The sequence below is a fragment of the Pocillopora damicornis genome, chromosome 14 (genome assembly GCF_964200805.1).
Source record: "Pocillopora damicornis chromosome 14, jaPocDami1.2, whole genome shotgun sequence".
Taxonomy (NCBI): Eukaryota; Metazoa; Cnidaria; class Anthozoa; order Scleractinia; family Pocilloporidae; genus Pocillopora; species Pocillopora damicornis.
Genome location: NC_142683.1, coordinates 12,954,316 through 12,968,373, shown reverse-complemented (window position 1 = coordinate 12,968,373; position 14,058 = coordinate 12,954,316). Strand labels below are relative to the sequence as shown.

The window sequence follows — 14,058 nt, the reverse complement described above, 5'->3', positions numbered from 1 at the left end:
ATTTCGAAGACAAACAGGTAAGAATTTCTTTTCCAATTTGGTTTTTTCCCTTGGGGGAATGATTTAAACTGAGATGTAGGACATCAAGAAAAATAAACGAGTATGTTTGTTTACATTGTCACACTCATGACAACATTTTAGCGATGTATTTTTGTACCCGGTCTTCTAGAGAAATGCACTTATACGACATAGTTCCTTAACCCGAATATTACAGCCAATCGACTTTTTTTAAGAAAAAGCGGCAGATCGCCCGGAACGAGTTCTTGTGATACAAGCACTTCATCCTCAATATTTGCAATGTGTATTATTATTACTGTAATCATTAAATATATTCCTCCCAAATATGACGCAAACGATTTGAAAAACTGTTTCGTTCGAAATTAACGGTCTTGTTGTCATACACTGAACGTTTTTGTTATTTGATAAGGATTTGAAAAAAAGGGTTGAAATTTTTCTATAACTGTATAAAGATGCCATTTACAAATTCTCGAGTATTTCACTCTTGATTGACGTATTTCACAGTGCGACACTTAAGTAGGAGTAATCTTTTCATCTGTCGAACTTTAATGAGGCCTTCTACGATGTGCAACCGTGTCGTTAAAATAAATCGTTTAGAAGCGCGGAGAATTGCAGCGATATCATGATTGTACTTGCTTGTTACTGATCTAAAAACCACTTTCCCTCAATTTTCAGGATTGTGTCACATGTCAATAAAGAACTATTCACCGAAGTGCAGGTGGCTAGCGGTGAATATTTACCGAGCCGCGAAGCAGCGTCGGAAATATTCACCGCTAGCCACCGACACTTAGGTGAATATAATAGTTGTTTTTGTATATACGAAAACAGTGAGATAACATCGCATAAAGAGATGAGTTGAACTCAATTATTCCTGCAGTGATTTTACAGATCAAAACTTAGGAAGCTCACCAAGTTCGCTCCTAGTTTACAGCTGCTCAGGACGCAAAATAAAAGCAAACTAAAATATCCACACATCTGGTTCGCATCCACATCGATTGATCAAATTTCTGCATTAGTCCTAACTTCGCATCTGACATTTATTTCATTCTATTTTATGTTGACTTCTTACTTACAATCAGAAATATTCTTCCCGCAGAATAATGGATGATCTTGATGTGCAAGCTTTTCAAGCATCAGTTTCGAAAACAGACGTTGAACGAGTCTTACGACGTATCCAATCTCATCAAGGCGTAATAGCGCTCATGGTTACAAATCGGGATGGCCTGATACTGCGGTCAAATCTCGACCTCAACACCACAAGACTGTACGCGGTGCAGTATCAGAGCCTTATAAATATGACCCGTTCTGCAGTGCGAGAATTAGACCCTCAGAACGAGCTCTGCTTTATAAGGGTCCGAAACAAAAGACACGAGATAATGGTGGCCCCGACGGAGGATCTTGTACTGATTGTGGTTCAGCTTATTGGGAATGTAACGGAGAGTGTACAAGGAGCGGTTTTTGAGTGAACCAGTTCTGATCCACAAACAAACAAGAAAAATTGATTCGACAAATTTTTAATTGAAAATGCCCAACGTTTCTTACCTATTAATAATAATGATATCAATTATTAAAGTTATGACCTAAACATTCTTGGTCGTGGTTGGAATTACTTTCTACATCGCAAGCCGAAAGCATATGACAAAAGCAGACTAGTTGTCGATGAAGAACTTTTTTTATCTTGTTTTATATTAGCCAGAGGGATTGTCTCGTTAAACATCAACACCTTGCCTAAATATAGTGCAAATCGTGAGAAAAATATCTTGTAAAGTGAGAGACATCTCGCGTTGCAGTGTTTAAGTCATTTACGAAAATTGTCTTCTTTATCGCAAAAAATCTTCTAACACGTTCAAAAACTTTGTAAGAGGAGAATTTCTATTAGAAATCTTCTTTGAAATTTCTGGTACTTCCAGGATTTACCCAACAACAGGATTATTACATTTTTGTATTGCACTTATCCTTTTGGCAAAAGTGTTATAAGTCTTTAACTCCTCTGAGTGTTTTTTTCTCAATCTGTTATAGATTTTTTTAAATTTGTCATGGAAGTCGTCCACAGCCTCTGCCATACCCGATACACAAGAGTTTTTGTTTCCCCCTGAAATGAAAACAATTAATTTTTAAAGATCATGGCCATTTCAAAACGCAAATATTTGAAACTAATTTGTTTCTTTTGTTGGGCAATGAGTTATAATTATCTCTAGTAAAGTCAGGCGCACAAGAAATTTCAATTTTGTCAACTATTTCGACACTACAAGAGGTAAACCTCCATTTTTTTCCACTTAGGAACGCATTGAAATAATCCCGCATACAAAATGAGAACATACCCTAGTAGAGAGGATATTACAATTGTCCAAAATGTAATCTATTTTAACAACTCGCCATGTTAAAGCGTATTCTATCAGGTAATGAGTAGAGTTACGGGAACGTATCTGCAATGGAAATGTTTCTCCTAGCTTAAGTTACCTCTTTCTCGGCTAAGACGTCGTTTTCGAAAGAGTTCCCAGGCAATTCCAAGCACAATACTCACAGCCAAAGCACCCGCCACAACAGTGACGGCATCTCGGTAGATTTGAGAGTTGGCATTCACAAGGTTTTGCACTTTTTCCTCAGCAGTACTATGTTTTGGTTGCTGTTTATAGTAAAATGTACAGAAGTAAGTATGTTGTTGGTACAAATCCTTCCGTTATCCAGAGAATCGACGTTTTTGTTCTTTCCCAATATCATTTAAATTCAATGTAAAATCGACGAGAATCTTAGTCTTTCGCAATCAAACGCTCAGTGTTCCTCAATTATTGCAAAAAAAATCCTTAGCTATGCTGGCCTGTGTGAACAAAAAACCGAATGAAGTCAAAGTACAGCACAACTCGTAAAAATACTCAGCGATACTACACACCAAAACATCTTATAAGATTCAAACGACTATGAATATATGAAAGTCATATATTTTAACTGCGGATAAAGACATGAATACGAAGGCGATCTTCGCAGTAATGAAAAATACTTGAGCAGTAGTGAAAATAAGGCCTGAAAAAAATTCAGACCTGTACAGGATTTGGACCCATGACCTCTACTGCTCAAGTAGTGTTCATTACTGCAAAGATCACTTTCGTATTCATTATAAGATTCATTTACTCTCGAAGGCTAATGCTATGAAATAACTGCAGCTGATCTGCAACCGATACAGGACAATTAATAGTGCCACTCACCAGCAGAGGTGTTGTACTATTTTGAATAATCCTTGTAATTTTCTCTGCATTTTTCTTCACAAAATCACGTATTCGATATCGCAAAACCATCGCATCCCCGGCCAGTACTACACCAAGTCCTTTTTTCACGTCTATTACTTGGTTAACACGATACGTTTTTTCCTTGGCACCACTACCGGCCACATATGCATCCAACAGTAACCCATCGCTCTCTCCATCTTCAAGAGCATTAAACGCTTCCTCGAGGGTATCTCTGGGATCTGATGAAATACAAAGTTTCCCAAATTAAAACTGGTTGATTAAGATGTGTCATGGGCAAACCTGGTCTTCAACTGGCACATTATTATTTTCCTAATCCTACACTTAAGGTGGCATTCTCCCGAGGAGGAAGAGGGCAGGACCTTATCGCAAAATAGTGTTCACTCAAGTTTCACGTCCCCATATTTGCAGGCACTATTAATCGAACTCTGTGATCTGTGTTGGTCATTCATTTTTTTTACCTGTTTACCCATACTGAAAAAGAGTTTGCCATTTACTTACCTACTATGGCATTTCTCCGTATTCCAAGACGATGCGATGGAGAATCTTTCAATGCAGTCACCTAGATCAAAATTCATTGATTTGCAGTGGTGAATTAGTGCTTTAAAATTTTATTGACTAATCATGGTTTACTTAGTAAGAGAATCACACATAAAACTTAAACGGCTCATGGCCATAGTTTCTGCAAAGCTCTCAACAGTTGGCGGAGAACAACCCTTATCTTTTTTCTCTCTATTTTCATTATCTGTCTTTAAATCGGACCCGCATCAATATGGAGGGAAGCAGATAATAACTGATAACTATTTTAGCCTAAGTTTCTTGAACTCGTGTCCACTTTTGATAGATCACGGTTTCCCATATATCATCACTATGAATATGAACCGACCTTTGTCCCGTACAGCATCGCTCGTCCCTCATCTGCTGTCATAACAGTCAAAGACACAGTCAGCATTGCCATAAAGAGTGAGAGAAGTACCAGGCCGAGCACGATCCAAATGATCGTGATGAGCTTGGAAACTACTGCCACGGGCACTCTGTCTCCAAATCTGTAGGAAGAACAACGAAGAACAACGTTGGCTAAAAATTACCATCACAGGAGCATGGAAGGCTGGGCTATCCATGACCACCCTGTTCCTCCCCTCCCCTTCCCCTCCCCCCGCCCCCCATTCCCCTCTCTATCTTTTGAGATAATATTTATTTTCAGATATTCTCAGAGCTAGAAGTATAGAACTTGCGAATCCGAAAAATCTGTAGTCGCCGGTCGATCAAGCCTAGTCACCTAGGAACCCGAAAATTTATAACGTGCTACCCTCCCTCCTTGCCCGCCCCCAACTTCCTTTGAAAAGTCCTAGCTACGCCTGTCAAAAAATACGAGATTTCTAATTTAAAGATGTTTTTTACCGGTGTATTTGTTGAATTGATAAATGTTACAAAAAAGACAGACATTTCCAGGTGATTGCAGAGCTAAAAATACAATGCTCACCCCACTGTGGTAATTGTTATTAATGAAAACCATGTTAGATCCCCGGTTCCTCTGCAAAATGACCGAGAGAAATCCTCTGAATTGATCTGCCTCTCCTGTTGTAAAGGAGTGATATGATATCATATTAGCCATTCATATTCGTATATATATATATATATATATATAACTAGATAGATAGATAGATATACTACGGCAGGCTTATTAGGAGGACAAACTATGATTATTTGGAAGCAAGAAATGGTTAAGTTGAGCCTTTCAAATCGAAATACCATCCAACTAAAGGCAACAGCCAGAAAAACTTTTTCTAAGAATATTTTATTTTTTGTTTCCTAAAACTCTCGCCCCTTAGTCATGTCTTTCCTTCATTTACCTTATCAAAAGTTCACTCTGCTATGTGTGAGATAATTCTTTACTAATATTTTGCATCGTCTTTCCCTTTAATCAATCTGCCATTAAGTCCCATCGTTGTCACTTACTGAAATCCAAATGAAGATCGCAACCATGATTGCCATTACCAATGACAGAGCAACGATGGGCCAACTTTTCTTCAACGCCGAGGTAATCACCCCTTGTCTGCTCGGCTCACTTCCCAACGATATGAAAGCGATACCCGGTGATGCAACCACAGGAATGAAAACAAATTCCTTCAGATACTTCTCATCGTCCATGTTCCCTATGACAGGGAAACTCAAATGCGTTTTATCGTCCACGTCACTGCGCACCTTAGCCATCGATGTCTTTTTAGAGAGACCTCCTTTACCGTTCTGAGTTAAGTCTAAAAATGTGTTCCCATGCCCTCCCTGACAAGTGCCACATGAATAGGATATCATATCGCGAATAAGATCCCCGATGATTCCGCCAGGTTCCTGGTCAATCTCTGTGACGTAGGGAGGATAAGGTGCCCAGTTTGTGTACAACTTTGCGGGACACGCACAGGTTTCTATGGGAAAAAATGTCACTTTTTTAAGATAATGCGAAGCAGATCACAAATAGTACAGGTATACAGCCGTAATTACTAGATTAGCATACAATGCTGTGTCAAAGGAAAATCCTATCTGCCTAAGGCATATAAGGAATCCAATATATTTTCCTTGTGCGAACGGTTTAGCAGGCCATTGCTAGATCAATTACCTTAAAAACATCCTCTATTTTCTGCTTTACGATTCGTTCTTTCCTTCGTCTAAAACCAAAATCGCCCTGCTATAGAACTTTAAGATCTGGACCGAGCCTTTTATACTCAGATCTATGGCCCGGGCAGGAAACGCACAGTGCCATAAATTCGAGAGAAAAAACGATTATTAGAGGGGTAAAATTGTAATTCAAACAAACTTTGCATTGAGCAAACTGTACAGTTAAATATGGGCTGCAAAATCGATCAGTCATAGTCACGTACTGAGATAACTTTCTTTTCTTGATAGTTTTGGCGGGGGGCGGTGTTGCCTTCTTTGTCATTATCATATAGTATTATCGTTTACCTCCAAAGATTGGTTCGTTAATCTTCCCAATTCCATTTGCTGTAAACGCTGCTACTGTAATTCTATACAGCGTGAACGAACTCAGCGACGTCAAAACCAGTTCGTTCTTTTCACCTACTGCAGCTGGCTTGGTTAATATCTTAGCTTTGGCCTCATCATAATCCCGATCCGCCACTTTCAGTGCTTCGAACATGACATGGTGACCCAAAAGTTTTCCATTGATGTATTGCGCAGGTATGGTACTCCATGAAATCTTTAAGGAAGACGTGTTTTTGACTTCCCACAATGAAACGTCTGGGGCGACCCTGGGAGCTATTTTAGAAATTCCAGGATGAACGATGTTACATAAGCTAAATGCGTTAAAATGACTTCATTAAACGCATTAAAGATCAATGTTAGGTAACCCGCGCTCTGAAAATATGTTTCCTTTTTATAATGTCCACCACTTTAAGATTATCTTTATTCCTGATAATTTTGCTCTCAATTTAATCTACCGACGAGAGACATTGGGTCTTCAACATAATATTTTGCATACCTCTTTCCACCATTTGAATTTCAACTGCGTCACTAGGAATACCATTCCCCTCAGAATTAAACGCTGCCACCCTGATTCTGTAAACGTCACCGTTTGTCAAGTTCACCAAAGAAAGAGAAAGTGTCAGGTTATCAGTGTATAAGCTTGTCCATTCGTTGGCCCTGTTAGATCGAAATGCCAAATGATAACCTTCAATTTTATCCACAACTGGAGTCCAAGACATCCAAAGACTAGAGGCACTTGTCAGATATGCTTCGATGATGGTGGGAACTTGGCTAGAGACTATGGAAAATAAAATAACTATTTTAGCTTACTCTGTGGGAATACAAGAAAAAATAAGCTCAGTGTTGTTCTTTATTATCTTTGGCTATAACGGTGATGCACTTATTTTGGAATGCTGTCGGGCAAGTGTCAAATTTTTCAAAATTACATTTAATTTTCCATAGTTTGTATACTATGCTCTATCTGTTGTGTAGGTGTCTTCCTCTTGGAAAAAATTTCGAGCGTTGGGCATCATCACCAGGGGAGGACGATAAGTGAAAAAGATACTCCTGATAGGACTGTGACGCCCTTTTCTTCATATCCTGAATATCCCCACCCCCCCCCCCTTTGGAGTCATTGCCTCATCCAACAGTGAAGAAGTAAAAGGTGAGCACGTCTGTATACAATATGTGTTTTTGTGGTAACAAAAACTTAAGAATGTGATGCCCATGAGGATATATAGGCGCTTAACGGTAATTATTTATCATCGCCACGCATTACCTCTATTAGTTGTAATGTTCACCAGTTCAAGAGAAGCTAGAAGTCCTTTGCTGCTCATATTTTCAGTTAGCCTCACCATCTGATCTGATTTAACCACGTAAAAAGCGACAGTAAAGTGGATTACAACACTCCCCTTCCTAAGACAGAAGAACAAATGAAAAGCATAAAAAACTCCTGGTCCTCTTGCTATTCGGGGCCATTTTTTTTTCAATTGTATTCATTATAGTGAACTCACCGGCATGATAAGAGGGTAACACTTACAGATTCATCAGGGTACAGGTCTGTGATCTAGAATGTAAACCAAAAATTTTTTTAAGAACTTTTAATTATTTTTAAATAGTTATGTCAGACAAAGTACTTAATTTCAGTCGGTTTGTCTGTATATTTTTTTGCTTTTTGTCTGTTTGTCATCCTGTCTATCCGTCAGCTATTCGCTTTCTTTTTACCTCACTCTCTATAATATATTATTCGTTTCAACCGACCAGTTTCCATTAATCCAGCACCGATAAGGAAACCTCTCGCCACTGATGTAAAACAGTTCTTATAAAGAAAAGTTGTAACGTTCACACATACTAACCATTTGTCGCAATTTCGTTTCCAGGAAAATGAAGCTAGAGCTATTTTCCACCGACAGTAAGTCATCCCATTTCCAATCGACGAAGATTGCAGTGATATTAAAACAGGTAGCTGAAGCAATGAACGCACAATGATAAATGAAATACACTCATAACAAGGATTCCTACTTTTTTGGCAACGAAACGCCTTCACAATATCTTGCATGCCAGAAATTAAAACAAGAAGATAGATTTTGAAAATTTTGAAACAACCTCTCCTTAAAATTGACATACTGAATCTCACAGATACATTCTCTTGCTTATTCTAACCTTTTACCTCTTTACTTTTGAAGACACGGCGGTCTAATTATTAGAACGCTAGAGTTCGGGTCGAGTTTCCCGGGCTCGAAACCTGGCCGGGTCCCTATGTGGTGTTCTCGAGCAAAACACATTACTTTCACAGTGCTTTTCTCCACCCATGAGTGTAAGTGAGCACCTGAAAATTTTCAGGGAACCTTGATGAAATATGATGAGAGGCGGGGGTAGTCTTTCGATGGATGGGCATCCCATGTAAGTTGGAATAGTATTGAATACTCTTAGTCATTTCATTCTAAGGAAACCGGGATAAGTTTTGGTTGGATGCGCTACTTGAATCGAGTGTAGGTTTAATCTTTATATTTTTATATTGTTACCTTCGCAAGAAGGAGCCTTACACATTCTTGTCTCCGTTTCATTTCCAGTACAATGTTCTATCTCCGTTTTGCTGCATGATCTTTGTCGATATTGTAGTCCACTCCCACAAGGATCGCAACAAGACGACCAAGCACTCCACTGGCTCAGATTAGGAGATCTTTGAGGATCTACCAAAAGTATGCGTAAAATGAAATCGGAATTGGTTAAATTTAAATATCGAAGGCCACGATTTTATCAATTCTCTTCTGCTCTGAAAATAGTTCATCGCCTATGAAAATGAAACCAAAAGCATACAAACGAGCCCTGCTTAATTTCCGAGACCGCCAGCCTTTGATAACATCTTTCAAGTTCTTCAAAGTCTCCCTTTACGACTGGGAATAGCCTTACTTGTTCATTCTGACCCTAATGGTATACGAGGAAGCTAACTGTGGCATCCAAAATATTTATTAGTTGTTTCAGGCTCGTGTTAAAAAAGCATTCCTTTGATGTGATGGGAAGGTTGATAGGAGCCCATGATTAGAAAGAACTTTTCCTTTTTCTCTCCATTACATTAAATAAAAACAAGACATTTAAGGTAAGACTGAAAAATAAAACAACGACAAACACGAGGTGGTACCTTTGATAATTGAGCTTTTGACAGATTCGGTAACCGGTCGACTTGGTTTGACTGAACTGTTGGTATTCTGACTGGAAAAAATGTGTTTCGATGTGAATGATGATCCAGGAGCTTGCTTTGTTGTAGCTTTCATACCAATGTTGGAGAAATAAGTTAATTCTGAGCGGATGATTTTATCTGTTTGGATAGTAGTAGTAGTCTCCGAAGATCTGGCTAAGACTTTTGTGGACAAGTGAGAAATTTTAGAGGTTGAGATTAGCCTACCGGAACTGATAGTTTTCACAAGAAATGATGGCGTACTATGGCCAGCCGTCTTTTCCGTAGTCCGTTGAACCTGCGTCACCCCATAGTGTTCACTGGCTACGATTCCATTTACGGTTGAAGATAATTCAATATTCCATGCAGTGGTTGATGTGGGCGTTGGTTTGGGAAAAGATCTAATTCTGGATGAGTTAGAGGAGGACGCAGAAGTGATGGTGACATTCACGTCGGAAACTGAAAGAGTCTCCTGCAACGTAGAGGCAGCGTCCTTCGAAAATATAGCTATTTTGGAAGCTGTGGTCTGCTCGAGAACATTACTGGAATATAGAGATACTGTTGCTGACCTCGTGATAGTCGTGTTTCCGGAGACTGAATTCTTTCCCGACACGCTGGTCATATTTCTTGTCCTTGTGGAGAGAGTGTCGTTAAGGGTACTGGAAAACAGCTCTGACACAGCTAAAGAAACAACAACCATGGATTTGTGTGGAGTCGGAACAACTGATGGGCAAGGTGAAACTGACACATTGGTCCTCTGTTGGCAAACAGCTGGGGCTAAAGGAAATAAAAGGAATGTAACAATATCTTCTGGACATAGTACTTGCAGTTCATGTAATCAGTCGGAAAAAACTTTGAATTTCCATGAAACGCGTTCACCTCCGTAAAGGTCATAGCGACATTATTTTGGGCCACTTAAAAGGAAAAAATATGCGAAACCTCCAACCCCCGGAAACAGAGTTTGCAAAAAAGGGTCTTCATCTTTTCTTTGATTTCCATAAATGAAGCCAATTTAAAAAAAGGTTCGAAATCAAAGAGGCGTTTTCATATTACCTGATTTAGAACGAAATTAACTCAGAAGCTGATCATATTTCTTAAAGATTTGACCAGTGAGAAGATCAAGTATCTCTTGAAAGATGAAATAGCACATATGAAATTGTTTGGGAAACTCGCTATGTTGCAGGTTTTAATGTATTATATCTCATGAGAGCAATCTCCTTTTTGCTGCATAGCAATATATTCAGCTTTCCTACTAACTTACTCGGACTCTCTATGTAACATTTATCCATAGCATATTTAATGTGTTCTTCGAGCAATGGTCTGCGGTAAAACTGCAAACAAGCAATCCTTCCTTTAAACCCTTTTCCAATGATAACATCTGCATCTGTTCCAACTATGCCCATACCAACATAATTTTTGTCTTGCAATTTTCCGTCGACGTGCAGTCTAGCCTGCCTTGTGTTGTTGTCATATACCAATGCGATGTGATACCACCCTTCCTTAGACTCCAAATGGGTTGGAAGAGAATACGACACTTTAAAAGTCTCGCCTGAGCTTGGAAAATAAAACTTTCCCAGAAGTTTCCTGTTACAAGTACAACCAAGCAACAACCCTGAAATTGCCCCACTCTTAGAGCCAATTGTCACAATCTCGCCGCCATTTCCTATCAGCGAGTTCATAGACCAATCCCTGTAAATCCAGACGAGAATGCTAAAGGAAGCTGTGATAGAAAGTTTTCCATCTTGTGATATTTGAATATAGCTTGCCGAGGTTCCCTCAAATTCAACAGATCTACTTTCTCCATATGGACCGCCTGTTTCGTTAATATTGTGAGGGATGCCATCTGGATTAGAATTTCCACTTGAGTCTGGTATTTGTTTACTGTCATTAAGGGCGTATATGGCGATAGGTTCTTCAGTGGTGTGTGAGAAAAAAAAATGGAGATCATCAGAAAAACAATTGAACTTTATCAAAAACTTTTAGTGGCTTATCTTCTACTCTGTCTTTATCAAATAGCATTCCATGTTGCCCCTCGCCCTCAGTCAAGTTTCCCGACAGCGAACAAAAACTCTTCGCATAGGCCAAACCCAGATCTCTTAAACGGTATTTTTACTCTGTGACCACAAGGCGTGGATGCATTGCAGTAATTAAATTATTAATTCTCCGGTCATTTACACATATACCTACCTGACCAATGAATTGGAATACACATTCTCATGGCCTCCGTCATATTCTTTTCATTTAAAGGTTCATCATAAACTTGGAAACACGCCATGCTTCCTGTGAATGCTCCTGGTGATTCAGGTCCATAACCAAGCCATATGTCATGACGAGTGTCCAGCTCGATTACACCAACTGAAACGCTTCTGTCAAGTTGGTGTCCGTAGAAGCTCCGTATGTGAATTGCCATCAGACCAGTTGTGTGATCATACGAGACTCCAATGAAGTACCAAGTAAAGGCTTCAATTGTGATATCTGGAAATATGGACATCGGTTGCCCGTTGCATTTTGGGTGCACCTCAAGGTAAATCGTACTAACATCAATTGCTAATAGGAATGCCATCTTGCCCTCAGAAGAGAGTTGTATTATCGTCTGGTGACCCATAGAGGTTTCGGTTTCAAACCAGGTAAGTAACGTTATAGAGCTTGTGTTGTAGACTCCATTGTTGGATATTCGGATACAACTCGACTGCGACTTTTGGAAGCGATAAGCTGTGTCTGGTTCCTCTAGATATCCTGGTGCTAGAGTCGTGTCATTTGCAATCCCTGGTATATTCTTACAACTGCTTGTGTCATTGACACCGTGTGTAGCATCCAAAGAGTAGAAGCCGATTGGAAATGGTTGGCCTTTCAGTCGAGAGAAAAGTGAACCGACGTTATGTGGTTATAATTGATTTTCAAGACAGATTTTGAGTCCTGATTTTAAAAATATAGACCGACTCTCGAAATGTAAACTGAGATTGGCTTGGTAAAATCTATCTATTGGAAACTCTGGGAGGCTCACAGAAATTAAGATTGGACAATAGTACTTGATACAAACTCTAACAATGCGCCCCAAACTGATAAACCTCCGTTTTCGAAGTCGTCTCATCGGTAGCTTTTCAACGCAGCTTGCATTTGGTATTGGTTACGTAGTACAATTGTTTGAGCTGGTGAAATTTTTTTTTCTGTTTTTTTTTCTGTTTTTTTTTTCCTTTTTTGCAGTATTAAGTGTTTTTTGATTAGTTCATGTTTCTAAGATTTTTTTCTCAAACTTTTTCTTCAGAAAATACTTTTAAATAAATGCCTTAATATTGCTAAAAAATCTGAAATCATCTCTGAAGCATCTGTGTGTCCAGATGAAGGCAATGAAATGAAATATTTGCATGAACATAAGACTTATACAGAGCTGACTAAATTAACCAGGTTTTGCATGGGCCCAATTATAATTTTATTCTAATTCAGTTTGTTTTAATATTTTCAACAAGTTTATCGAGGTAAAGGTATAATAAGAAACGACGAGATATTTATGCTCTTATATATATTATACCTGGGCGGATCATTGTCAACGGTAAATTACAATTTAATTTTTTTCGGCTTCAAAAGCCGGTTTCAGGTAAAATGAAAAAAATTCATGAAAATAAACTACCCATTGTTCCTAGCCAGATGTTTGTGCTAACTTTTCAAACGCGACTTTATATTGAGGGCTGGTTAAATTTTACATGTAATACTCAAACTTTTTTTTTAATTAATACAAACTTACCCTCTATTTGTAGAATTATCGAAAACTCGATCTGAAATGTAAGTATCAAATGTGGGATCCACCTAAAAATCTGAAAAAATAAATTGTTCAGACATTAGGATGGAAACGTGTATTCATTTTAATTAGTTTTACATAGAAAAACAAATATGCACTAGAAATTGCTAAAATTGATATTCCGGCATACATACCATTTTTTGCGGGCGTTGAAATCGGCCTTGAGGAAAGAAGAATTCAGCATTAAACAGTAAGTGTTTTTAGGATTTTTCAGTTGCGACACTCCATTGGATATTTCTCGGCCCCGGCACAGTTGAAATTTCCGAAAGAAAAATTGTCAGGGTTAATTATTGAACTTCGAGTTGTTTGTCAAGTGACTTATCAATCATCGCTGCGGTTGAAGAAGATGAAGATGAAAAAAACCAATATAATTTCCCAAGTAAAGTTATGCGCTATGTTGATAACTTGATAGGTTTTTATAATTAAGATTCAAGTTGATCTCATCAAACTTTATTAATATTTATGCTGTAAAATACGTATTGAAAAGCGTTCAGATAGATTAACGTAAATCCAAGGCAAAAGTCTTGTTTAAAAACTTTTCAGAAATAAAGATAAAGACAATATTAATAAGTAAAATGATGACGTTGCTATGTTTTTGTGAACCGTGAGAAAGGAACATATTGTCTTTGTCTGAAAGGAAAACCATTACAGTTTGAGTGAATACCCACCAAGCAGTCTTACTCAAAACCTAACAATTCGATTGTGAGAAAAAAAAACAATGAATTTCAAGTTAAATCGAAACACCAATCGTGGCTTTAAACTAAGGCAAACATCGATCGCAAAGTTCCACTATGATTTCTCTTCAATAAATGTTTTGATTTAGCAGAGAGAATTATAAACTTGTCATT

At 38.4% G+C, this 14,058-nt stretch overlaps 1 protein-coding gene across 1 annotated transcript; it reads right to left on the bottom strand.

Moving 5' to 3' along the window:
• Positions 1 to 1,519: 1,519 nt before the first annotated feature.
• On the bottom strand, positions 1,520 to 13,479 carry LOC113664421 (uncharacterized). Its single transcript, XM_089193542.1, has 18 exons — positions 13,345 to 13,479; positions 13,157 to 13,226; positions 11,602 to 12,261; positions 10,676 to 11,326; positions 9,379 to 10,191; positions 8,762 to 8,929; positions 8,093 to 8,202; positions 7,751 to 7,803; positions 7,516 to 7,652; positions 6,754 to 7,035; positions 6,219 to 6,530; positions 5,220 to 5,683; positions 4,744 to 4,838; positions 4,147 to 4,306; positions 3,762 to 3,822; positions 3,222 to 3,481; positions 2,479 to 2,644; positions 1,520 to 2,110 (listed from the first exon to the last, which is right to left on the bottom strand). Exons 1-18 carry the CDS (start codon positions 13,345 to 13,347, stop codon positions 1,932 to 1,934), a joined length of 4,644 nt encoding a protein of 1,547 aa, XP_089049668.1. The 5' UTR covers positions 13,348 to 13,479; the 3' UTR covers positions 1,520 to 1,931.
• Between the last annotated feature and the right edge of the window lie 579 nt (positions 13,480 to 14,058).